Source organism: Pinus tabuliformis, chromosome 5_2 (assembly GCF_031772625.1).
Source record: "Pinus tabuliformis cultivar Carrire ecotype Pingquan chromosome 5_2, CPIR1, whole genome shotgun sequence".
Lineage (NCBI taxonomy): Eukaryota > Viridiplantae > Streptophyta > Pinopsida > Pinales > Pinaceae > Pinus > Pinus tabuliformis.
Genome location: NC_142306.1, coordinates 649,409,636 through 649,437,273, shown reverse-complemented (window position 1 = coordinate 649,437,273; position 27,638 = coordinate 649,409,636). Strand labels below are relative to the sequence as shown.

Here is a 27,638-nt window from a genome sequence, read left to right as displayed (position 1 = left end):
ACCCAAACACCAGATCAATACATATACAAGGATAATATATGTGTTAGCACCCAGATCTAGTCCATCAGATCACGCAAATATGAGTCATTATGATCCTGATCCAATATTAGTTCTCATCCATCAATACTGAAGCTAAACACAATCAACCAAACAGGATATGCAGAATACTGACACCTTTAAACTGTCATCAAAACCCATCAACAACCAGAACCACCTGTGACTTCAAATATCATAGCTCAAATTGTATACGCTACTACAATGAACCAAACCTGCATATATACGCGCTTACACCCAAGCCAACCCATGTACAGATCTATAAATATTCAAACATGACTTGCAACGATTTCAAACTTAAGTTATACCCAGTTCAAATCATTTTTCAATATACAAATCTAGAATAAGCATAATCAAATATATAGAGATAGTTCATTTCAAACCATTTGATCCCGATCTATCCTTAGATCTTGTTCTCCATCAACCGGTGAGATCCCTCTTTAGCTCAGATCCAGATCTGCACCATAACCCAATCACAGTATTCCAGATCTAGCACTTTATCAGATATTCAATAATTAAGATGATGCTTTGCCAAATGATCTCCTTCCTCTTTTATAGCCTTAGTCCTTTCTCAATACCACGGTCCAAAACCATAAGATCAAAAAAACTGTTGGACTAATACCATGAACCAACCATGAAAGTGCGTGAGATCAACACTTTTGGATGCAATACCACAGACCAAAACCATAGGATCAAAAACTGTCGGACTAATACCATGAACCAACCATGAAAGTGCGTGAGATCAACAGTTTTGGATGCAATACCACGGGCCAAAACCATAGGATCAAAAACTGTCGGACTAATACCATGAACCAACCATGAAAGTGTGTGAACTTTTCTCTTGCATGAAAGTGCGTAAACTTTTCTCTACATGAAATAAACTTTTCTCTGCATAAAAGTGCGTGAACATTTCTCTACATGAAATAAACTCTTCTCTGCATAAAAGTGCGTGAACTTTTCTCTACATGGAATAAACTCTTCTCTGCATAAAAGTGCGTGAACTTTTCTCTACATGGAATAAACTCTTCTCTGCATAAAAGTGCGTGAACTTTTCTCTACATGGAATAAACTCTTCTCTGCATAAAAGTGCGTGAACTTTTCTCTACATGGAATAAACTTTTCTCTGCATAAAAGTGCGTGAACTTTTCTCTACACGAAGGAAACTTTGTTGCACTATAATTTATCAAATAAATTTGCTGCACTATAATTTATCATTTGTGTGATTTGCCATCAAGGACAACATATGTATCATAATGCCAACAATCTCCCCTTTAGACTTGTCATACTGAGAATTGTCATCTGATATCTCTTCTGTAGATTCATCTAGATATATATAAGTGAGTTGATCTTCTATGAGTTGTTTGCCATCAAGTACAACACATGCATCATAATGCCAACACAGAAAAGCCCTAACCAGAAAAGTCAACGCTGGTCAAATAGGGCAGAATTCTTCCTCTAATAAACTTGGTCAAACCCAGTCAACTTTGGCATCCAACAGCAAACCCAAACAGTCCAAAATAGTCTGAAAAAGTCCAGTCAAATGCTGGTCAACGAAAGTCAAACTGTAGCCAGATCTAGGGCAGTCAACGCTGGTCAAATGGGAGGTCAAATCACCTCGATTTCAGTGCCCAGATTTGCAGCCTGCCAAGGAGAAGGTCCTCACCCAAATCCGCAGTCAAGAGGAGGTAAACGCTGGTCAACGCAGTCAAACAGAAAATGTCTTCCTTTCCTTTGCACGTGTGAGAGACAACTGCTAGATTTGCGTACCCAATCAAGTGAGGAGAGAGAGATGAGTGAAGATGAGATGACAATAAAATGACTTGAGATCTCCTTTTATACTATGTTACCGGATCTGTGGAGTTTGGCCCTAGTTGCCAATTTTAACACTCCCTCTCAACTAGGGAGAACTCCATCTGCTAATCCATCTGCCAGTCAGTACTATCTCTGCCATCAATGCACTGCTCTGCTCTGCTGAACTATGAAGAAGAAGAAGTGATCGAGAATGTATCATACCATTCTCTATTGACCCAAAGTCAGTCCTAGAAAAGAGAGTGTCTCATACCACTCTTACTGACCTGAAGTCAGTTCCAATCAAAAGAGAGTGTGTCATACCACTCTTACTGACTCGAAGTCAGTTCCAATTGATCCTAGATCAATATCGGTCATCCTAGCATAGGGAGTACAGCAGTACACGATGCGTCTATCGGTAGTACTATGGTCCCTATACTCATTTCCCTACTCATTGGCCAGATGAGAGGTACTTCCCATGAGTCTCAGACTGCATGCGTAGGATGTCTTAGCAGGATAAGGATGAACCACTCATCCTGTGTACATGTCGCCATAGGGTATCACAAGGGAAGGTTGAACCACTCACCTTGTACACAACAAACCACTAGGGGAAGGTTGAACCACTTACCCTATGGTTGCTCATCGCTCCAAGAAGCACCCCAATCCCCCCGGAGCTCCTAGAGCTCAATGTCCATATCATACAGGACCCTCAGAAGAGGGTCTCTCCACGACTCCAAGTCGTTCTCAGAAGGCCAAGAACTTGAACTTCCCTAGGGGCTTTGTCAGAATATCGACGACCTGCTCATCAGTCCCAATGTGATGGAGCCTTATTGCTCCTCAATGTACCATATCCCGGATAAAGTGGTACCTGATATCTATATGCTTGGAGCAATCATGAAACACGGGATTCTCTGATAATCGGATCCGACTCTGGTTGTAGCAGAGGATCACGGTGGTATCTAGCACATGTCCAAAAAACTCACTGAAGAGCTTTCTCAAGCAGACAACTTCACATGAGGCCATACTAGCAGTTATGTATTCGGCCTCGGCGGTGCTCAAGGCAACAAATTTCTACTTCCTGCTCATCCAAGATATCGAAGCAGAACCCAAAGAAAAACAACACCCAGAAGTGCTCTTGCGATCCACCACATTGCTAGCCCAATCAGCATCAGAATAACCATGCAGCCTCAAATCTCCGACAGTGTATCTCTGTCCATGAGTAATTGTGCCCCGAAGATATCTCAGAAGATTCTTGGCACCAATCCAATGTATATGATGAAGCTCAGCCATATATTGGCTCAACGTATTAACTGCAAAACATATGTCCAGACGGGAGTTCACTAAGAACATCAGTGCTCCTATGAGTTGACAATACTCAGAGGCATTTCCCAATTCAGGTCTAGCCACACTACCACATAACTTCTTGAAGTTAAGTTCCATCGGGGTAGTCATATGCTTGCGTCCACCATCCCAAATCTTTCCAATATCTTCACAAAATATTTTCCTTGAGATAGGAAAATTTCTTCTAGGTTTTGCCAGACCTCCAACCTTAGGAAGTCGTGCATCAATCCTAGGTCCTTCATCTCAAATTTAGAAGCCAACTCCCTCTTACATTTGTGAATGAGAGGGCATGCACCTGTCAGAAAGAGGTCATCCACATAAAGTACTAGTATGAGAGATTTATCATCTTCAACCTTAAAGTAAAGGTTCGGATCGGATTCACTTCTAGTGAATGTCAGCTTCATCAGATAGCTATCAATCCTCTCATACCAAGCCCAGGGTGCTTGATTCAAGCCATAGAGAGCTTTCTTCAACCCGCATACATGAGATTCCTGGTCATGAACCTCAAACCCCTCGGATTGTTCCACATAAACTTCCTTTTCGATCGAACCATGCAAGAAAGCAGTCTTGACATCCATCTAATGTAGGTTCCATCCTTGCGAGGCAGCAAGGGCTATGATCGAGTGGATGGTGGTGTATCGAGCAACAGGTGCAAATATCTCATTGTAATCTACACCTTCCTTTTGAGAGAAGCCTCAGGCAACAAAACGAGCCTTGAACTTTTTTGCACTTCCATTAGCTCCACGCTTGATTTTGTAGAGCCACTTAGAGGTGACAACTGATTTTTCCTGGGGTCTAGGGACCACATCCCAAACATCATTCTTCATAATAGACTCATATTTTTCATTCGTAGCATCCTTCCATACTTGTTGCTTCACAGCTTCTTCAAATGATGAAGGCTCATTTTGAATGATAGTGCTCATGACGGTCAAGTATCCTTGATACCTGTTCGGCTTCTTGCTCTCATGGAAAGTCCCCCTTGGTGCAATATGTCTCTCGGCATCTTCGAGAGTCTCCCTAAGCCATGAGGGTCTCCTCTTGGAGGAGGAGGGCTCTTGGGGAGGAGGATCAATAGGATCCATAGGTTCATCAACATCAGGCATCGTCTTGTCCTCTTTTTCACCCTGTTTTCCGGTGTCAGCTTCTTTGTCCTTCCTTGGGATAGGAAGGTTGTTGATCTTGCTAAGGGCCATATCTTCGTCAAAGGTGACATCATGACTTATCTCAACTTCCCTTTGACCAACCACATAAATTCTATAACCCTTAGAATTTTCACTATAGCCCACAAAGATTCCTTTCTTCCTTGATGCACCCAATTTGCTTCTTTTCTCTTTCGGCACATGAAAATATACCAGACTTCCGAAAATTCTAAAATGAGAGACATCGAGTTTCTTACCAGTGAATATTTCTTCGGCAGTCTTGGAGTCCAACGCTTGATGAGGGCATCGGTTTTGAACATACATAGTGGTATTTGCAGCTTCGGCCCATAGAAACTTTGGAAGCCCTTGATCATGAAGCATGGCACAAACAACTTCTACAATAGTACGATTCTTCCTTTCAGCCACACCATTCTGCTCAGGAGTGTATGGTGTTGTAGTCTCCCTCTTAATGCCAGCTTCTCTGCAATAATCATGGAATTCATTTGATTCGTACTTAGTCCCATTATTAGTCCTCAATATCTTGATTCTCTTCTCAGATTGATTTTCGATCATGGCTTTGAAGTGACGGAACCAGGTGAACACTTCATCCTTCTTTTTCAAGAAGTAGATCCAAGTCTTGCGAGAATAATCATCCGTAAAGGTGAGATAATATAAGTATCCTCCCAAAGAGTTTACAGGCATCATACCAGATATGTCGGAGTGGATCAACTGCAATATATCTGTGGTCTTGCTATTACTTGAGGGGAATGGTCCCCTTGTAAGTTTTCCTTCGGCACATCCCGGACATACACCTTCATGCTCTACTTTGAACTCGGGCATACCTGTCACCATCTGTCTCACATCAGGTAGGGCCTTATAATGAAGGTGGGCAAACCTCCGGTGCCATAGTTCAGATTGTAGAGATGAGTCACAACACATGGCTCCCAATGGACTTCCTCCAATTTGATATAAAGTGTCAACCCTGAATCCAAGAGTAAAAGCATCTTTAAAATTCCTTTTCCAAACACGTACCTTTCCATCGATGAACGCCACCTTGTATCCTTTGTCTTCCATCGCCGAAATGGGCACCAAGTTCTTCTTGAGATCAAGTACATATAGAACTTCTTGTAAATGAATAGTGTTACTTTGATTCAATTGAAGGGTAACATTCACTACTCCCTTTACGGGATAGGTGGCATTGTCTCCAAGGATAATCTCCAAGTTTGTCTCCTTCTCTATCAAATTAGAGAGAGCTTCCTTGTATCCAGTGAAGTGCCTTGAGGCGCCACTATCAATTAGCCAATTCCCCAAAGTGTCCGTGGAGAGGTAGTGGAGAGGGTCGATATAAGATAGTATTCCTTTTGTTTATTGTTAACAACATTTGATTCTTCATACCTGGAGTCCCTTGCTTTCTTGGAGGGTTGACCATTTCCTTGATGTCCTGCATTCCTTTTTCCTTTGAAATTGAACCTACCATTCCTTTGATTGTTGTTGAAGTTGCCCCTGGAATGATTGTGATCATCATCATGTGATGTGTCCCTTCTATTTGGACACTCCCTTGCATAGTGCCCAAACTTATTGCAAACAAGCATATGCCCTTCCTTCCACCCTTAGATCCAATCTTTCCATTGAAATGACCTTTAGACCCTGCATTGTTTCTCCTTTTGGCATGAGCAGAGAAAACAATGGGGTTACTTCAATTAGAAGGCATTTCTTGCTCCACCATTCTTGTTTCTTCTTGAATGCATCTCAACGTCAATTCTTCAAACCCTGGAATTTGATCATTATTAAGAATAGTGGTTCTAAATATATACCACTCGGGTGGGAGTCCTCCAAGGGTAGTGATAGTAAGTTCCCTGTCAGGAATGACCTCTCCAATCGAAAGTAGATCATTCTTGATCTCAATGATCCTTAAGAAGTAGGATTGAATATCCTCGTCCTTGCCCTTCTTAATATCCTTCAACTTATTTTTGAGAAATAAAATTTGATTTGCATCACTAACCTTGAACATGCTGACCAACCTGTCGTAGATCTCCTTGGAGGTGTTCAAATCGGAGATGTAGGCCACCAGACGCTTGTCAATGGAATCTCTGATAATCTTCTTCGCTTTGACTTCAGCTTTATTGTACTTGGTCTTTGTAGCAGCCAATGCATTTGAAGGAGGCTTAGGGATTTTACCCTTCACATAATCCAACACTTCTTGTTCTTCCAAGGTCAGATCAAGAGACATCTTCCATCCATGATAGTCAGACTTTTCACGGAGCTTGTCTTTAGCCGGGAAGTGGGATGAGGAACCCATTGAGCCTTTTGTCCTTGTCCAACTGTCTTCAATGATTGCTCTTTCACTCTTGCTTGGGCTTTGTCTTCACCTCAGCTTTGATACCATGTTAATTTTAGGTAACAATGGTATGTTCTATGCTTAAGAGCAATTTACTTCAATTTCTTTATTAGCCCAATATCAATATCCAGTTTAGCAATCACATCAGCATGATAGTAAAATGTAGATAGAACATAAACATAAACAGTAGAAGACAAGCCAAGACAAGAGGACACAAGATGTGGCACCAGCCAGGGACAAACCCCAATGTGGGGAAACCCTTGATCAATTCTTCTTATATTCTTCAATAGTTCAACAGAGAGAGATAGTACAAATTTACAAATATGATAATTTATGACAACAACAGAAAAGCCCTAACCAGAAAAGTCAATGTTGGTCAAACAGGGCAAAATTCTTCCTCTAAGCAGCTCGATCAAACCCAATCAACTTCGGCCTCCAATAGCAAACCCAAACAGTCCAAAACAATCTGAAAAAGTCCAGTCAAATGTTGGTCAACGAAAGTCAAATTGCGGCCAGATCTAGGGTAGTCAACACTGGTCAAATGGGAGGTCAAATCACCTCGATTTCAGTGCCCAGATTTGCAGCCTGCCAAGGAGAAGGTTCTCACCCAAATCCGTAGTCAAGAGGATGTCAACGCTGGTCAATGCAGTCAAACAGAAAATGTCCTCCTTTCCTTCGCACGTGTGAGAGACAACTACTAGATTTGCGTACCCAATCAAGTGAGGAGATAGAGATGAGTGAAGATGAGATGATAATAAAATGACTTGAGGTCTCCTCCTTTTATATGCAATGTTGAGGATGAGCTGGGGGTTTGAATGTCTGTTTTGCTCGCTCGCCGACCTTGACAATTTGTCAATAATACAAATAAATTCATATCTTCATTTTTACATGTTGGAATCGGATGATTTTTAGATCAATTCTACACCTCTCGGAGAGAGGAATCCAAGAAAAATATCAGCTGTCATAAATAAGATGACCTGTTGGGTCCCTATAATACTAGTGATTACCCCATTACTATTGTAGTTATACCCCTTATTTATATTGTTGTGCCCCTATTATCCCCATATTGTTATTTATGTGCCCCATAGAATCCCTCTATTGTTATTTTTGTGGCTTTATATTATTATTGTTAGGTCGGCTGGATTATATTGTGACTCCTTAGACTCCTATATATAGAAAGGAGGTTTTGTCATTTGAATCATCAAAGAATTGTTCATTTATGTAATGTAAAGGAGGTTGCCCCCTCGAAGAGGCTGAATTCTAAGGCGTTGATCTATCTTTTCTATCTTTTCTTGAGCTGGTTTCATAACATTTGGTATCAGAGCTTTGGATTCTAGGGTTTCGCTGCTCCAAACAGGTCATCGTGGCATTTTCGCTATAAATTTTTTCTGTGACGTTTCAGAAGTCGCAAAAAAAACCCATTTGAGAAGAAATCGTGCTGAACCTTGGGTCCGAATTTCAGAGCTTTTACGCGATATTTGCGGAGATATGATCTGAGGAAGTTGGTCTTTTTGCAGACTCCTGAATTACATTCAAAACAGGTGACCTGGGGAAAATCGTCATAACTTTTTCTCTGGGGATCGGATTGAAATTTCGTAAGAAGGTACAGAAAGAGGACGGACTGTAGTTTCTTGTATGCGAGTTTTAGATCCAAAGGTTGAAACAGTGACTCGTGGCACGTCATACAAGTTCGCTCTACTGAACTAGTCTAAAAGCAAGTCACTGTGGGAGATTTCACATAACTCTTCCTTGGAGAATCCAATTTGGGTCAGACTTGTGGCATTGGAAAGAGGACACAGAGGGCTACTACAGATCACAAATTCAGAACTAGATGATTGGAAAGTACAGAGATACATCAGAGGCAATATCGAGCTCCTACAAAGTGAAAAAAGGTGTGTAGATTTTCTTAAATTTTTGCTTAAGCTTGGTTTGAAAATTTATTTTGAAGGAATTCAAAGGGCATAGTAGAGCATTATTATCGGTAACTGATGCCCCGAGGAAAGAAAATGCAAACACCTAGTAAGGAACCTGAAAGCTCTAGCATGACTCATGAAGAAGAGGAAAAAATGCAACATGATATATCAAAATTACAAGACCAAGTGCAACAACTGTCCCTTGCACAAAAAGGAACAGAATCTAAGATGGATGGTTTAAAGAAAGATGTAGAAGCTAAGATGGATGGTTTAAAGAAAGGTGTAGAAGCTAAGATGGATGTTTAAAGAAAGGCATAGAAGCTAAGATGATTGACGTGGAAGCTAAGATGGATGATTTGAAGATAGATTTGAAGACAGACATGGACGAATTGAAGATAAATATGAATAAGTTGCTACAAGAAATGGTCCCTAAGGGTGAAAGGGTACTAAAGGAAACTCATGATGAGAACAAAAGAAATGTTAATCATGATTCCATAGATGCTAATGTTGGATCGAAGAATCACCATATTCCAAAAATCGATATGAGGAAGTTTGATGGCAAGGATCCCGCCACATGGATATTACAGATGGAGCAATTTTTCGATCTCAATAATGTGCAAAACACACAAAAGGTACGTATGGCAACTGTATATTTGGAACCAAATCAGTTTGTATGGTATCAATGGCTTTGTTCTCGTAAACAATTTATCACTTGGGCAATTTTTACGGAAGAATTGATAGCACATTATGAGGATACAAAAAGCAACACTTTTTTTAGCCAATTGATAAGTCTCAAACAAAAGGGTTCAATAATGGAGCACATTGAGGAGTTCCAAAAATTGAACATAAGGGTAAAAGATATTCCAGAGGAGCATAGGATTGATGTGTTCATAGGGTCTTTAAAGGATAATATCCAACATGATGTTCGCCTTTGGGAACCTGATTCATTAGAGAAGGCATTCAGGTTAGCAAGAAAAATGGAAAGCAAAATTATGGCAACTAGGAAGCATACCACTCACAACTATAAAGACGGAAGTGTTGTTGCCCCTAGTCTTCCACAACCTACAAGGTTGACACCACAACAATTGGAAGAAAAAAGAGCAAAAGGGCTTTGTTACAATTGTGATAGCAAATACACAAAAGGTCATAAGTGTGCTGAGAAGAAATTATTCTACATAGATTGTGAAGAGGAAGAAGAAAAGGAGCAAGAAAGGTCAAAAGAAGAGGATATACTCCAGGAACAAAGCCTAGATGAAGAACAAATAAATCCGACCATATCTTGTAATGCATTGGCGGGAATTACCACTCCTCAAACCATCAAGATAGAAGGACAAATCAAGAAGAAAAAGGTAATAGTGTTGATTGATTCAGGAAGCACCCACAATTTTATTCATTGTAGGGTAGCAAAAGAATTGAATTGCTTCCTATATCCAGCACCAGAGTGTCAAGTGATGATTGCAAATGGAGGAACAATAAATTGCTCTGGAAAGTGCCATAATATCAAGCTATCCATGGGAGAATATGTATTGACTAGCCCAATGCTTTCCATTCCAATGGGAGGTGCTGATGTTGTACTAGGAGTCCAATGGCTACAATCCTTGGGTACAATAGCTTTTAATTTTCAAGAACTTTTCATCAAATTTTCTACGGAAGGAAAGGAAGTTGAATTAAGGGGTATTGCAGGGAAACCAGGAAAGATAATCAGCTCTAATGGCATGACAAAGCTTCTAAAAAAGGAGCAAAGAGGTGTAATTGCACAATTATGTTCGCTAGATGTTTCCACATTGGAATCATCTATTTCTCCAGATCTCCAAAAAGTCCTGGACAATCATTCCAAGGTATTTGAGACTCCCAAAGGTCTCCCACCTATGCGTGATCATGATCATGCTATTCATCTGATTCCAGGAAGTGTTCCTCCAAACATCAGGCCGTACAGATATCCCTATGTCCAAAAAAGTGAAATTGAACGTATGGTTGCAGAAATGCTAGAGGCTGGTATAATTCAACCGAGTCAAAGTTCTTTCTCAGCTCCAGTAGTATTGGTGCACAAGAAGGATGGATCATGGCGCATGTGTCCAGATTATAGGGAGCTCAACAAGCTCACTATTAAAGATAAGTTCCCCATTCCTGTCATTGATGAATTACTGGATGAATTGCATGGATCAATTTACTTCACCAAGTTGGATCTTCGTTCGGGATATCATCAAATCAGAATGAAGATTGAAGACATTCCGAAAACGGCATTTAGAACTCATGAGGGTCATTATGAATTTTTGGTCATGCCTTTTGGCCTTACCAATGCACCTTCAACATTTCAAGGTTTGATGAATTCAATTTTCAAACCATTCCTTAGAAAATTTGTGTTAGTATTTTTTGATGATATACTAATCTACAGCAAGTCTTGGAAGGATCATGTTGAACATGTTGACAGGGTGCTACAACTATTGGAGGAGAAACAATTATATGCAAAAAGATCCAAATGTTTCTTTGGAGTCCAGGAGGTGGAATATTTGGGTCATATTGTATCTCATGAAGGAGTTAAGGTAGACCCTAGCAAAATTAAAGCCATTAAGGAATGGAAAATCCCCACATCCATAAAGCATCTGCGAGGATTTCTTGGGTTGACAGGGTATTATCGCAAGTTTGTTAAGAATTATGGGAGAATAGCAGCACCTCTAACAACATTATTGAAGAAAGATTCATTTTCATGGACTCCGGAAGCAACAAAGGCCTTTGAACATCTTAAAGAGGCAATGTGCCAAGCACCGGTCTTAGCTACACCGGACTTCACAAAAACCTTTATTGTGGAATGTGATGCTTCAGGAAATGGAATTGGTGCTGTTCTAATGCAAGATGAAAGACCCATTGCTTTTGAAAGTCGTCCAATCAAGGGAAAGTTTTTAAGCAAAGCTATTTATGAGAAGGAAATGTTGGCAATACTCCATGCACTTAAGAAATGGCGACCCTACCTAATGGGAAGACACTTCAAGGTAAAAACGGATCATGATAGCCTTAAATACTTTTTAGAACAAAGATTATCCTCTGAAGAGCAACAAAAGTGGGTCACAAAGATGTTGGGTTATGACTTTGAAATCATCTACAAAAAAGGGAAGCAAAATGTGGTGGCAGATGCACTCTCAAGAAAGGATGAGGATGTGGAAGCATTGTTGTGTGCCATTTCTATTATCCAACCAGATTGGATAAACGAAGCAAGGGAGGAATGGAAGAATGACGAAGAAGTGTGGGCACTTATTCGAAAGCTACAACAAGATTCCAGTACTTCTGATACATTTAGCTGGCAAAATGATTCGTTATGGTACAAAGATCGCTTATACCTCTGTAAGAATTCCCAGCTAAAACAAAAGATTCTTATGGAATTGCACACTTCTCCCTTAGGAGGGCACTCAGGATTTTTAAAAACTTACCACAGGGTTAAGAAGGAATTTTTTTGGGATGGCCTTAAATCAGATATTCAAAAGTTTGTGGCGGAATGTTTGGTTTGCCAACAAAATAAAGTTGAAACAATTAAGACACCGGGTCTATTACAACCTTTATCCATTCCAAGCCAACGTTGGGAGGAGGTTTCAATGGATTTTATCACAGGTTTACCCAAGTCTGAGGGAAAGAGTGTCATCATGGTGGTAGTTGACAGACTTACCAAGTATGCACACTTTTGTGCATTATCACATCCATTTAAAGCCAGTACAGTTTCTACTGCATTTATGGAAACAGTTCAAAAGCTACATGGAAACCCAAAGATTATTGTAAGTGACAGAGATCCCATTTTCACTGGAAATTTTTGGACAGAATTATTTTCTTGTCTTGGTACTCAGTTAGCTCATAGCTCATCTTATCATCCTCAATCTGATGGGCAAACTGAGATAGTAAACAAATGTTTGGAAGGATATCTTCGTTGCTTTGTATCTGATAAACAGACACAATGGGTCAAATGGTTGCCTCTGGCTGAATGGTGGTATAACACTTCCTTCCATACAGCAACAAAAATGACCCCATTTATGGCACTTTATGGGTATCAACCACCATCCATCACATCATATTTAAGAGAAAATTCTAAGGTTCAGGCAGTGGAACATCACATCGAACATCAACAACAAGTCCTCCAACTCTTAAAGGATAACCTCGTGTTGGCACAAAATAGAATGAAACAACAGGCAGATCAACATCGCAGTGAAAGAAGTTTTGATGTAGGTGATTGGGTATTCCTACGGCTACAACCATATAAGCAAATGTCCCTAAAGCAAGCTAAGAAGGATAATAAATTATCACCAAAGTATTATGGTCCGTACAAGGTGTTGCAAAAGATTGGTACTATGGCATACAAATTGGAGCTTCCTGCAGCTTCTCGATTGCACCCAGTTTTCCATGTTTCATGTTTAAAGAAGGTTATAGGCGACAAGCTCCCAATTCAAACAATATTGCCAGAACTTGACGAGGAAGGAAAAATTATATTGGAACCGGAAGCAGTCACAGAAACAAGAACTCGACAGCTACGAAATCGATCAATTTCAGAGTATCTTATCAAGTGGAAGAACTTATCCGCTGAAGATTCCACATGGGAGGATGAGAATTTTATGCAGAAGTATCCAGAACTACTCAAGCGTTGAGGACAACACTTTTTTGAAGGAGAGGGGCATGTTGGGTCCCTATAATACTAGTGATTACCCCATTACTATTGTAGTTATACCCCTTATTTATATTGTTGTGCCCCTATTACCCCCATATTGTTATTTCTGTGCCCCATAGAATCCCTCTATTGTTATTTTTGTGGCTTTATATTATTATTGTTAGGTCGGCTGGATTATATTGTGACTCCTTAGACTCCTATATATAGAAAGGAGGTTTTGTCATTTGAATCATCCAAGAATTGTTCATTTATGTAATGTAAAGGAGGTTGCCCCCTCGAAGAGGCTGAATTCTAAGGCGTTGATCTATCTTTTCTATTTTTTCTTGAGCTGGTTTCATAACATGACCCATGTGGATTTTGGCCCTAGTTGCCAATTTTAACACATGTCATGGCTCTGTCAATCTTTTGGTGAAAATTGTTAGACTAAACAAAGCGCAGCTGAAATAATAGAAACATACACAGCACAAACAAAAACCTCACAAAAACATAACACAGAGATTTAACGTGGTTCACCCAACCAATCTGGGCTACGTCCACTAGAACAGAGGCATCGGCAATCTTATTATTCAAAGGAGATTACAACAATCTAATAATTCACACATGCTCTCAGCTCTCCCCTATTTTGTTGAAATTTGGTACCGGAGGACAGGTGGTTCCCTAAGGCTTTGATCTTTGGCCTAGGGAAAAGTGTCCAAAAGAATTTAATTTTTCTCCTAAAGTGACTTTATAATTTTATAAAATTAAATCTAATTTAAAAGTGACTTTAAGTGATAAAGTTACTAAGTCTAATTTTAAAGTGACTTTTATAAAGTTAATGAAAAATTAGAAAGAAAAAGTGACTTTGGAAATAAATGACTAAGTGGGTCTTTATTAAAGTGGGGTGAATTAAAAAATAGAAAGTGAGATTTAAATGAGCATTTAATCTCAGCCATTGATCTAAATCTATTTCAGCCATTGGATTTAGAGATCACCCAAAAGTCACTTGGATCACCCAAAAGTCACTTGGAGTTATATTAAAGGAGGAAAAGGAGGAAAAGGTCATTCATTCTTTCATGAGCAGATTGGGAGAAGGAGAGCAAGAGAGATTTCTGAGCAGGGAGGAGAAGGAGACAGCAGCTTGGCACACATTCCAAGGCAGCAGTTGAACAGATTTGTACAGCTGATTCAGCACATAGTGAAAAGCAGATTTTTGCACAAAAATCGAGGAGCAGTTTGCTGATTTTTCTGCACACAAAACGGAGGCCGTACAGCATTTATTGCTGTCCTGTTTGCTGTAATTTCCAGATTGCTGTGAGGCACGGGAAAGGAGATAAGTTGTAAATTTGCTTGCTAATTTTTTGTTGAATAATTCTCACTGTAAAAAGGCAATTTTCAGAAATAAAAAAGAGCTCTCAAACTGGTTTTCCCCAAGAGTTGTAAGGGGTTTTTCCAGGGTCAAGTTGACCAAAAATATCAGTGTTTTAATGTGTTTTAATGGCTGTTTTTTATTGCTGATTTTTAATTCTGCAATTTCCAGCATTCTGAAAAATTTCCAGAATTTGTGTTTTCAGCAATATTTATTTTTTTCAGTCTGTTAAATGTATGGTTATGGGAATGGGCATTTAACTACATGGGAGAAATAAGGAGAAACTGAAAACCGGGGTGGGAAAACATAAATTTCTACATGGTATCAGAGCTTGAGTGCTGAAGGGCAGTTTGAGACAGCAAAAGGAAAAATTACAGTTGCTGATTTTTCACTCAGAAAATTCCAGCAAGCTGATTTTTTTATAAACAGCAGTTTTATCTTTACTACAGCAGTGCTATTTTTTCAGTTTTAGGATAGCAGGATGTCATTGGGATTGAGGGTGGAGGATAGGCTGGATGGGCATATAAATTACAGTGTTTGGAAGGAGAGAATGCAGAGTATCTTTGAGGAGGCAGAAGTCTGGGATATCATGGTGCATACCGCACAGAACCCTGTTGTTGTGCCCACTGATGTTACTCAGTTGGCTGAGTATAAAAAGAAGAACAATAAGGGTAAGAGGCTGATTCTAGACGGAATCAAAGACCATTGCTTTCCTCATGTGAGAGGAAAGAGCAATGCCCATGAGATGTGGACAGCATTGTCCAATCTCTACCAGAGTACCAATGAGAACCGGAAGATGGTCCTGAAGGAGAAGCTGAAGAACATTAAGATGGGGAATGATAGTGCAGCTGGATATCTCACAAAGATTACCAATGTGAGAGATGAGTTGGCAGCGATTGGAGAGGCCATTCCACCCACTGAGTTGGTGCGGATTGCAGTGAATGGCCTCCCCCGTTCATGGTTGAACTTTGCTGATGGGGTTTGTGCACGTGAGACCCTTCCCACATGGGAGAGGTTTTGGGATGATTGCATTCAGACAGAGATCAGGAAAGGTCAGCTTGGGGCAGCCAAGCCAGATGAGCAGGATGAGGATGTAGCACTGGTGGCAGGAGGCAAGAAAGGCAAAGGGAAGAAGCAGGCTTCCACAAGCAGTGGTGGAGGCAAAGGCAAAGGTAAAGGTAAACAGGGGAACACACAGAAGGACTATTCCAAGGTGAAGTGTTGGAATTGTCAAAAGATGGGACACTATGCAGTTGTGTGTCCGGAGAAGAAGAAAAAGAAGGGGAAGAACCAGGACGTGGCAGCTTCAGCAGAGATTGAGGACTTTGCTGGTCGTTTTGACCGAGAGTTTGCGTTCACTACATGTGAGTCCTCTAGTGCAGGATCACCTGCTACACAGGTTCAGATGGAGCATGCTTTTCCCTCGATTAGCGGAGCATCTTCAGGTATCTGGTATGTGGACAGTGGGGCTTCACGTCATATGACAGGAGTCCGTGAGTACTTCTCAGAGCTTTCAGAGAGTGGCACTGATATTGAGGTAGTACTCGGTGATGACAGAGTTGTTAGAGCAGTCGGGGTGGGGGCAGTGACATTTCAGAGGGAGTCCAAACCTCCCTTGAAGGTGTCAGAGGTTCTTTATGTGCCAGGGATGAGGAAGAACTTCATATCCGTCTCAGCTTTGGAGGACAGAGGATATGAGGTACTGTTCAGGGGAGGACAGGTGTTGATGTATCCCAGGGGCACTCCAGCTGATTCAGCTAGAGTGATAGGTGTACGCCATGCAAAGGTGTACAAGTTTGCATTCCAACCCCTTTTGGCATTGAGCAGTAGTGCCGACAGCAGAGCTAGCAGTTCTAAGCTGTGTGAGATTTGGCACCGCAAGATGGGACATATGTATCATGGAGCCTTGAGGACATTGCGGGAGGTCACTACAGATGTCCCAGATTTCAGTACTGATCACTTTGATACTTGCAGAGGTTGTGCGATGGACAAGTTTGCCAAATCCCCTTTTCCCAGCAGTGACAGCAGAGCGACGGGGATACTTGATTTGATTCATTCCGATGTGAGCGGTCGGATGTCTCATGTTTCCTTGAGTGGATATGAGTACTATGTTATATTCATTGATGATCACTCCAGGAGAACCTGGATTTATTTTTTGAAGACCAAGAGTGAGGTCTTCAAGCGGTTTCAGGAGTTCAGAGCTCTTGTGGAGACTCAGACAGGTCGAAAGATCAAGTCCTTGAGGTCGGACAATGGAGGAGAGCAATGTTTTACAAAACGGACTCGGATTCGGACTCGGCCGAGGATCGACTCGGAAACGGAAACGGAAACGGCAATGACTCGGCCGGCTCGATTTCAATGACTCGGTCGTTGTAAAAAATACATTAAATATTTATTTTTTTTATAAAAAAACATAATTTTAAATATTTTAAACATAATTTTAAAGATTTTCATTCAAGTTTCCAAACACACAACATTATAATATACATGGAAGACAACATATGATCAAAGTAGGCTCATGAACCAATCCATTATATCAAAATGGTACGGTGTACCCAATGGAAATAGTAAATACATAGTCAACTGTAGTCTGTCATACATGATCAAAGACTCAAGAGTCAAAACAAAATACAAATAACCAAGGAGGCTAGTAGCTACTGGCTACTGCCAGAGGAGCCAAGATCATCTCGACCAATCTCTGGATCATCATCATCAGAGCCAGACAAGGGGCCCCATGGCTCCTCCTCATCATCATCGTCTCCAACTGCAACTGTAGAAGTGGTGCCAGTACCAGTACCACTAGGCTGTGAAGCAGATGCAAGCTGAGATAGAGTACAAATGCGGCTGCGCTTCTGTCGTGGCTGAGCAGAGGAAGGCGAAGCACCTACAACTGGAGTCCTACTAGCTGGCTGTGAGACTGAGGCTGGTGGATTGGGATCTGCATTCAACTGAACACGCTGCAGTGGATCTCCAACATCAATTTCATCAAGATCCTCATCAGGATCAAACTCTGGTAGACGACTCTCCACTACCCAATCTGATGTTGGATCAATGTCTTCCAACACAATGGGATCTGAATCAGGTCTTTTGTTCAGCAATTGGTTCCGTCTGAGCCGAAGGTTGTATTGGACAAAAACTAGATCATTCAACCGTTTTTGCTCCAAACGGTTTCTCTTCTTTGTGTGAATCCTCTCAAAGACAGACCAATTGCGCTCACACCCAGATGCACTGCAAGTTTGACTCAAAATACGAATTGCAAACCTTTGCAATTCAGGGCACTGGCCACCAAAGGCCTCCCACCATTGTGCTGCAAAAAACATAGGAGTGTAATGAATTATGAGTTAGATGAAGGCTGAAGCTCAACAAAATTACAAATTATATCTAACTTGAAATTGAGAAATTGAAAATTGAAATTTTTGTTTACCTGGCTCATCTGCTTCTCTTGCAATCTTTGCTAGGTTCTTCCCAAAGGTACCTGTTGCATTGCTGAAGGATGTGACCTGCTGATGTATCAGTAGCTGATCAGACTCCGATGGGACCATGCGCTCAATGCAATCAACCAGTCCATCTCTGACCTCCCCCCTCAAAGCTCCTGACTCCTTAGCTTTATAATGATACCGTGGGTTCAAAAAATACCCAGCTGCATGTATAGGGCGATGGAGTTGATTGTTCCATCTTTCATCAATGATTGCCCAAATGGGCCCATACTTTGCCACTCTATCCTTGTATGCTGCCTTTATTTGCTCCTTTGCTTGATCCATAGCCTCATAAATGAAGCCCATAGCCAACCTTTCCCCATCCACCAACCGCAACACCTTAACTAGTGGCTCAGCAACCTTCACAATCTCTGTTGCCTTTCTCCAAAAAGTTTCATCATGGACTTTCCTTCTCAATTCTCTGCCTTCTGGTTTGTTAGACCAACTGCTATTATTCCAATCATCACTGGAAAACATCTTTTGCAAGTTTCTATGTTGGGAAAGCATAGATTGCAATGTCAAAAAATGTGTAGCAAATCTAGTGATGGCAGGCCTAATAATATCCTTGCCTCCAGTGTGTTTCCTCATGATACTCAAAACCAGTGTATGATTGTAGATAAATTTTGTTATGCTTTTGGCATTATCTACAGTGTTTCTGACCCAATCTAATTTCCCAATATCCTCAAGCATGAGGTCTATGCAATGTGCAGCGCATGGGGTCCAAAAGATGGTCTTGTGTTTTTCCTCTAACAGTCTACCAGCAAGAACATAGTTAGAGGCATTGTCTGTGATGATTTGAACAACATTAGCCACCCCCACACCCTGAATAACCTCATCCAATAGCTGAAACAACAAGTGGCCATCTTTTACCTTATCAGATGCATCAACTGATTTTAAAAACATGGTTCCCTGTGGGCAGAAGACAAGAAAGTTTATGATGGTACGGTTTCTTTGATCAGTCCATCCATCTGACATGATGGTACACCCTGTTCTTGCCCATGATTCCTTGAAATCTTGCAAATACTCATTAATTGATGTAATTTCTTTCTGCAAACGAAACCCCCTTAGCTCTTGCATAGCAGCATGTATGGCCTCAAACATAGGCTCATAATATGGTGAACGAGCAGCATTAAAGGGGATATCAGCATCATACCACCATCTAGCTATGTAGTCACAAGCAGTCTCCCTCAATTCTTTCTTCCAATGGTCATCTAAAGTGGGCTGAGAAAGACCTTTACTAACTTCAGGACCATGTGCATCTGATGGAGAGGAGCCTGAGTGAGTGAAAAAACTTTTGATAGTCCCATCACCCTTCATTCTACCCTTTCCCTTATCTTGAACAGAAGCAAAAGAGGGAGGAACATAACGGAAAGGGTTTGATGCATCAGTTTGAGGGATAGAGGAAGAACCCTCAAACTCATAGTGGGGGTTGGCAGCCATCATTCTTTGTATCTCCCTCTTCCTCCCAATTTCAGCCTGTATCTCTTTTTGCCTAGTCTTTTCTTCTTGAAATTTTTCAAAGCTTTCCAACAAAGTCTTTCTAATCTCCCCAATTTCGGGGATTTACATGCAGTAATATTGCCTTTAATCCCTGCCAAGTGTTGTTTCAGCCTATGAATCCCCCCAGGACCTGACTTAATTTTCCTATGGCAAAACTTGCAACACATCTCATCATCAACCATTTCAACATATGCCCAAGCAGCATCTTTTGCTCTAGGTGCCATTTTTTGACTAGGAAAACAATCTGAAAATGAAAAATAAAAATAAAAATTGATTCAATGTTCATTTATTTGACTAAAAACACTCTCTAAGCTATCTTTATATGCACCTAAAATTTAATAAGTAAAAACAGATTTATAGAGGTGGAAAAAAATACCTCCAGGCACAAACTGCCTCCTCAAACTTGCTCCAAAAATCAGCTCCTCAATGCTGCTCCAAATGGCTGCCCAAGAAGCTCCTCACTCCAGCTACAATGCTCCTCCAAGACTCCTCACTGCTGCTCCAAAACAAGCTCAAGAACTGCTCACTAACTCTCAAAGAAGACTCTCACTCAAATGCATAAGACTGCTGTGAGTGAAATGAGAGCATTTGGCTGTCTTAAATAGAGTTTGGGAGGGGGAAATGGACCCCAAATGCATTTAACTAATCACATAAACCTTTTCATGTCCACAAACCCTAACTAAATCAGCTCCAAATCAGCAAAAAAGTAATTTTTTTTAACTGAAATCGCTGCCCAGCCGGTTCCTATTGGCTCGGCCGTTTTTTGACGGGACCCGGCCGGGTTGACCGGGTCAGCTATGACCCGGCCGAGTCATTGGCTGACTCGGCCGGGTCATAGCTGACCCGGTCACCGAGCCGGGTCAAAGGGCCGTTTTGAAATTTTTTTTATCAACCCGGATCGAAACGGCCGTTTCCGTTTCGGTACGGCCGTTTCGTAAAACAATGGAGGAGAGTACACCCTTGGAGAGTTTGCTGATTATTGTGCGGAGGCAGGCATTAGGAGGGAGTTCACTGTTCCTTACAACCCCCAGCAGAACGGGGTTGCGGAGAGGAAGAACAGATCCATCATAGGGGCTGCCAAAGCTATGTTACATGATCAGGGGTTGCCATTGTTCTTGTGGGCAGAGGCCTGCAACACAGCTGTTTACTTGCAGAACAGGAGTCCGCATCGTGCCTTGGGGCACATGACTCCGGAGGAGGCTTTCTCTGGGAAGAAGCCTGATCTTGGTCATCTTCATATCTTTGGATGCATTACATACTCCTATATACCCAAGGAGAAGAGGACCAAACTAGAGCCCACCGCAGAGAAGGGTATCTTTGTGGGCTACAGTGAGACCTCAAAGGCCTTTCAGATTTACATTCCTACACAGAGGAGAGTTGTTGTCAGACGGGATGTGAAGTCCGAGGAGGACAGGGCCTTTAGGAGGTCACGGGAGTTAAAGTATCTGGATCAGCCAGACCCTCAGCAGCAGTTGAGTCAGTCGCAGGGATCCAGTGGGCAGGGATCAGGAGGATCCGGAGGTACATCTATGAGGATGTCAGGTCCATCAGTGAGCAGTGGCTCGCCGAGCCAGAGGGGTGGTGCTCCGGGCAGCATGCAGAGCAGTTCACTAGGGAGTCCACTAATGGACAGTTCACACGGTACCTCAGCTTCTACAGGTTCAGGTGCAGGCAGGAGGACAGCAGACAGACAGTCAGGAGTTCAGGCTACTGATGGTGATGAGGAGGAGGAGTTTCATTCTCCTATGGGAGAAGCATGCTCAGGGAAGAGGAAGCCCAAGTGGCTTCAAGACACCTTGAGAGATGCCACATCTGTTGCTGAGCCGAAGAGGCCGGTCAGAGAGAGTAGACCACCTGAGAGGTTTTGTAGTTATATGGCGATGGTTACCAGCATCCTTGACTCTGAGCCTTCTAGCTATGAGGAGGCAGCTAGCCAGCAGGTCTGGAGAGAGGCCATGCAAGAGGAGTATTCTTCTATCATGAAGAATGATGTTTGGGAGGTGGTGCCGAGGCCTGAGGGCAAATCCGTGGTTACTTCTAGATGGCTTTACAAGGTAAAGCATGCTGGAGATGGCAGCATTGAGAAATTCAAAGCGAGGTTTGTGGCTAGAGGGTTCTCCCAGGTAGAGGGAGTTGATTATGAGGAGACCTTCGCTCCCGTGGCTCGATATACTTCGATCCGCTCCATTATATCGATCGCAGCAGAGATGGGTTGGAAGATCCACCAGATGGATGTGAAGACCGCATTTCTCAATGGCTTCATACAGGAGGAGGTGTACATTGAGCAGCCACAGGGCTTTGAGGTGCATGGGAAGGAGTCCCATGTGTGCAGACTGAAGAAGGCCCTTTATGGCCTGAAGCAAGCTCCCAGAGCTTGGTACTCCAGGATAGATACATATTTGCAGGGGATGGGTTTCACAAAGAGTGAGGCAGATCCGAACCTTTACTTTATTGTGATTGGTGAGGAGCCTCTCATTCTGGTGCTGTATGTGGATGACTTGATCATTACAGGTGCAGAGAGACTCATAGAGCACTGCAAGAGAGATCTTGCGGCGGAGTTTGAGATGAAGGACATCGGTTTGATGCATTACTTTTTGGGTTTGGAGGTGTGGCAGGAGGAGGGGCATTTCTTCCTGGGGCAGGGGAAGTATATTGTGGACATCCTTAGCAGATTCCACATGGAGGCTTGTAGACCCATGTCGACACCGATGATCACCAACTGGAAGAAGCTTCATGCTTCGGATTCCGAGTTGGTGGATCCCACATTGTACAGGCAGCTGATTGGTTCCTTGATGTATTTGGTCAACACTAGACCAGATATCTGTTTTGCAGTCAACACGATGAGTCAGTTTATGTGTGAGCCTAGGAAGGTTCACTGGGTGGCTGCAAAACACATTTTGCGGTACTTGCAGGGGATAGTGGATTATGGTCTGGACTACAGGCAGGGAGATGGAGTGAGATTGGCAGGATACACTGATTCTGATTGGGCAGGTTGTGCTTCTGATAGGAAGAGCACTTCAGGGTGTTGTTTTGGGTTGGGTTCAGCAGTAGTGTCATGGTTCAGCCGGAAGCAGCAGTCAGTAGCACTGAGTTCAGCGGAAGCAGAGTATAAGGCAGCCAGTCTAGCTAGTTGTGAGGCTATCTGGCTTCGCAAGATGTTGTTTGGCTTATTTGGTCAGCCGTTGAGACATTCAATGATTTACTGTGATAATCAGAGTTGCATTAAACTCACGGAAAATCCAGTATTTCATGACAGGTCAAAGCATATCGGGATCAGATATCATTTCATCAGAGACTATGTTCAGAAGGGAGCTGTGAAGCTTGAGTATATTTCCACTGATGAGCAGGTTGCAGATATTCTTACCAAAGCCTTACCACGGGGCAAGCATGTCTACTTCAGGGACAAGATGGGTGTGGTGAGGAACACCTTCCTCGGTAAGAGGGAGTGTTGAAATTTGGTACCGAAGGACAGGTGGTTCCCTAAGGCTTTGATCTTTGGCCTAGGGAAAAGTGTCCAAAAGAATTTAATTTTTCTCCTAAAGTGACTTTATAATTTTATAAAGTTAAATCTAATTTAAAAGTGACTTTAAGTGATAAAGTTACTAAGTCTAATTTTAAAGTGACTTTTATAAAGTCAATGAAAAATTAGAAAGGAAAAGTGACTTTGGAAATAAATGACTAAGTGGGTCTTTATTAAAGTGGGGTGAATTAAAAAATAGAAAGTGAGATTTAAATGAGCATTTAATCTCAGCCATTGATCTAAATCTATTTCAGCCATTGGATTTAGAGATCACCCAAAAGTCACTTGGATCACCCAAAAGTCACTTGGAGTTATATTAAAGGAGGAAAAGGAGGAAAAGGTCATTCATTCTTTCATGAGCAGATTGGGAGAAGGAGAGCAAGAGAGCAAGAGAGATTTCTGAGCATGGAGGAGAAGGAGACAGCAGCTTGGCACACATTCCAAGGCAGCAGTTGAGCAGATTTGTACAGCTGATTCAGCACATAGTGAAAGGCAAATTTTTGCACAAAAATCGAGGAGCAGTTTGCTGATTTTTCTGCACACAAAACGGAGGCCGTACAACATTTATTGCTGTCCTGTTTGCTGTAATTTCCAGATTGCTGTGAGGCACGGGAAAGGATATAAGTTGTAAATTTGCTTGCTGATTTTTTGCTGAATAATTCTCACTGTAAAAAGGCAATTTTCAGAAATAAAGAAGAGCTCTCAAACTGGTTTTCCCCAAGAGTTGTAGGGGGTTTTTCCAGGGTCAAGTTGACCAAAAATATCAGTGTTTTAATGTGTTTTAATGGCTGTTTTTGATTGCTGATTTTTAATTCTGCAATTTCCAGCATTCTGAAAAATTTCCAGAATTTGTGTTTTCAGCAATATTTATTTTTTTCAGTCTGTTAAATGTATGGTTATGGGAATGGGCATTTAACTACATGGGAGAAATAAGGAAAAACTGAAAACCGGGGTGGGAAAACAGAAATTTCTACATATTTCCTCTACTTTCTCTACATACTCCTACACACACTTACAATCCTTTACGGATTACATTTTTATATAGCTGGAGCATAAAACTGAATCATAAATTCCCTCACAACAAATATAAGATGCATTAACTCCTCCTCAAAAAATACTGGAGCTAATATAGCAACTAATCCTATTGTTGTCACATACATGAGATTTCTGCCCAATTTAATAAAACCGAAAATCTCAACAATCTCCACCTTGACAACAATTAGCCTGATGCCTTGTTCATTTATTATTTTTATCTTTTCTGCAAGCCAAGAGAAGCCAAACACCAACGCAACTTCTCTAACAAAACTGGTTTCGTGAACATGTCTGCACAGTTTTCCTTCGTATGCACCTTTTCAAGAGAAACACCCCTTTCAGTGATAACCTGTCTTACAAAATGGTACTTGATTGGTATATGCTTTGATTTACTATGATAGGCTGGATTCTTAGCCAAGTGAATTGCACTTTGACTATCACAAAATAACTTGATGTTGTCCTGTAACCTCCCAAACTCACCAATCAAACCTTTCAACCAAACCGCTTCTTTGCAAGCATGTGAAGCAGCTATGTATTCTGCTTCAGTAGTAGATAAAGCAACAATATTTTGTAGCTTTGACATCTAGCTAATAGCTCCACTTGCAAGAGTAAAGACATACCCTGAAGTTGACCTTCTCTTATCCAAATCACCTGCAAAATCGGAATCAACATATCCACAAACAAATTCACTACTTTTATTATAAGTGATACAATAATCACTTGTGCCTCTCAAATACCGAAGCACCCATTTCACTGCTGACCAATGTTCTTTTCCTGGATTTGCCATATACCTGCTGACAACCCCAACTGCATGTGAAATATCTGGTCGAGTACAAACCATCGCATACATCAAACATCCTACTACATTGGCATACGGAATTCGAGACATATATTCCTTTTCTTCATCTGTATTAGGACATAAACTAGAAGAAAGCTTAAAATGGGAAGCTAAAGGGACTGACACAGGATTCACATTGTTCATACCAAACCTCAAGAGTATTTTCTCAATATACTTCTGTTGTGATAGCCACAGCTTACCATTGTTCCTGTCTCTGAAAGTCTCCATGCCCAAAATCTGTCTTGTTGCTCCCAGATCTTTCATATCAAATGTCCTTGCCATCTGAGCCTTTAACTTGTTGATCTCCACTATGCTTTTGCTTGCTAAAAGCATATCGTCAACATATAACACTAAGATAATGAACATGCCATCATTTAATTGCTTAAAATAAACACAATGATCATATTCACTTCTTATATATTTCTGACTCAACATGAAAGAATCAAACTTCTTGTACCATTGCCGAGGCGACTGCTTCAGACCATACAATGATTTCTTGAGCCTGCAGACAAATTTCTTATTGCGATGCTGAACAAACCCTTCCGGTTGTTCCATATAAATTTCCTCATCTAAGTCTCCATGTAAAAATGCAGTCTTAACATCTAGTTGCTGCAATTCTAAATCAAGCAAAGCGACTAATGCTAACACAATTCTAATTGAAACTATTTTAACAACTGGTGAAAAAATCTCATGAAAGTCAATGCCTGCTTTCTGAGAAAAACCTTTTGTGACCAGCCTTGCTTTGTACCTGTCCTCAGTATCATTCACACCCCGTTTCAACTTGAAAACCCATTTACATCCCACAGTTTTCCTGTCTTTCGGAAGTTCAACCAGATCCCATGTGCCATTCTTGTGTAATGCCATCATCTCGTCCTTCATAGCTTCTTTCCACTTGTCACTTTTCGAACCTTCTACAGCTTCCTGATAACACAAAGGTTCATCATCGTTAGCAGTTAAAGCGACTGAAGTAACATAATCATCATACCTTCTAGGAGGACGTTTAATTCTCGTGGACCTCCTTAAAGATGTTTCTGGTGCTTCCACAATTAGCTGACTACCATCTGTAGGAACTTCTTCATGATCAGCATCTGAGACCTGTTCATGATCTACATCTGAACCCTGTTCATGATCTGATTCTGAAACCTGTTCATGACTAGTATCTGAACTATGGTCATCATAACTATCATTAGAAGTGATTTCAAACTGAATGTGTTGAAAATCAGATACATCATCCTGTTTCAATCTATTATCTACATCTAACTGTACAAGAGAGGATTCATTAAACTTTACATCTCTGTTGATGATGATCTTGCGGGTAGTAGGATCCCACAATCTATATCCCTTTGTTCCATCACCATATCCAACAAAGATATACCTTTTTGACTTTGGATCTAATTTAGTTCGCTGATGTTTAGGCACTAGAGCATATGCATCACAACCAAACACTCTGAGTTTAGAATAATCACAAGGGTGACCTTTCCATACCTCTTGAGGAATCTTGCAACCTATCGCCATGGATGGTGATCGATTTATCACATAACAAGCTGTAGCCACCGCTTCTGTCCACAATTCCTTCTGCAAACCGGCGTTACTCAACATACTCCTTGCTCTCTCTAAAAGAGTCCTATTCATGCGTTCAGCAACTCCATTTTGCTGAGGAGTATAAACAGTGGTCTTATGTCTCTCGATCCCTGCATCCTTGCAATAGTTTTCAAACTCCTTGGAAGTAAACTCACCACCATTGTCAGTTCTTAAACATTTTATAGTTCTACCAGTGATGTTTTCTACCAATGCTCTAAACTGTTTGAAAACTGTAAAAACATCAGACTTCCTTTTCAACATGTAGACCCACACTTTCCTAGAGAAATCATCAATAAACGATACAAAATATGACGAGCCACCATATGAAGTTGTAGGGGCTGGACCCCAAACATCTGAATGGATATAATCAAGTATTCCTTTACTAGTATGTTTGCCTGTTTTAAACTTTTGCTTACTTTGTTTTCCAAACAGACAATGTTTACAGAAATCTAACTTTCCAGACTTTAGATTAGGAAGTAACTTGCGATCAGCCAAAATCTTTAACCCTCTTTCGCTCATATGGCCCAACCTTTGATGCCATAAGCGAATGGAACTACTGTCATGTTCAGACACCGTAGACACATGATCTGACCCTGTTCTTCCTTCTAACTGAAATAGATTTCCTACCTTCTTAGCTTTCATTACTAGTAAAATACCTTTGTAAATTTTCATTACTCCACCTTGAATTACAGTTTTATATCCATTTGTGTCAAGTGCTCCTAGTGAAATTAGATTTTTCCTTAAATCTGGTACATGTCTTACATCAGTTAACATTTTGGTTGTCCCATCAAACATTTGCAGCTGTATGCTCCCTATTCCCACAATATTACATGTGACATCATTACCCATGTACACGACTCCATCATTAATTGATCTATATGTCTTAAACCATTCTTTATGAATACACATGTGGTTTGATGCACCAGAATCTAACAGCCAATGTTGATCATGATTTGACAAATTAACTGATAACACTTCATCACTCATACCTGAACCAGATGCCGAACCTGTATCTGTCGTGTTTGCTTCTTGCTTCGCTGTCGAAGAGTCGTCTTTGGATGCTTGCTGTCTCTTCCAACAGTCCTTTTTCAAATGTCCCGATTTGCCACAAAACCAGCACTTTACCTT

The 27,638-nt window shown here is 41.2% G+C and overlaps 2 protein-coding genes across 3 annotated transcripts in view; both read right to left on the bottom strand.

Annotated features, from left to right (window-relative positions):
- The window catches only part of LOC149160717 (staphylococcal-like nuclease CAN2), a 64,626-nt gene that overhangs the window by 21,605 nt on the left and 15,383 nt on the right, over positions 1 to 27,638 (bottom strand). The gene's annotated exons all lie outside the window — the stretch shown is intronic.
- On the bottom strand, positions 17,137 to 19,112 carry LOC149160718 (uncharacterized). Its single transcript, XM_089435395.1, has 2 exons — positions 17,988 to 19,112; positions 17,137 to 17,870 (listed from the first exon to the last, which is right to left on the bottom strand). Exons 1-2 carry the CDS (start codon positions 19,012 to 19,014, stop codon positions 17,218 to 17,220), a joined length of 1,680 nt encoding a protein of 559 aa, XP_089291521.1. The 5' UTR covers positions 19,015 to 19,112; the 3' UTR covers positions 17,137 to 17,217.

Bases quoted from the DNA above. Each gene is read 5' to 3' on its own strand.
- LOC149160718 (XM_089435395.1), bottom strand. From the start codon at position 19,014: ATGTCAGATGGATGGACTGATCAAAGAAACCGTACCATCATAAACTTT. The intron at 17,871-17,987 runs GTAAACAAAAAT...TGTTTTTTGCAG, and splicing joins AAGAGAAGCAGATGAGCCAG to CACAATGGTGGGAGGCCTTT.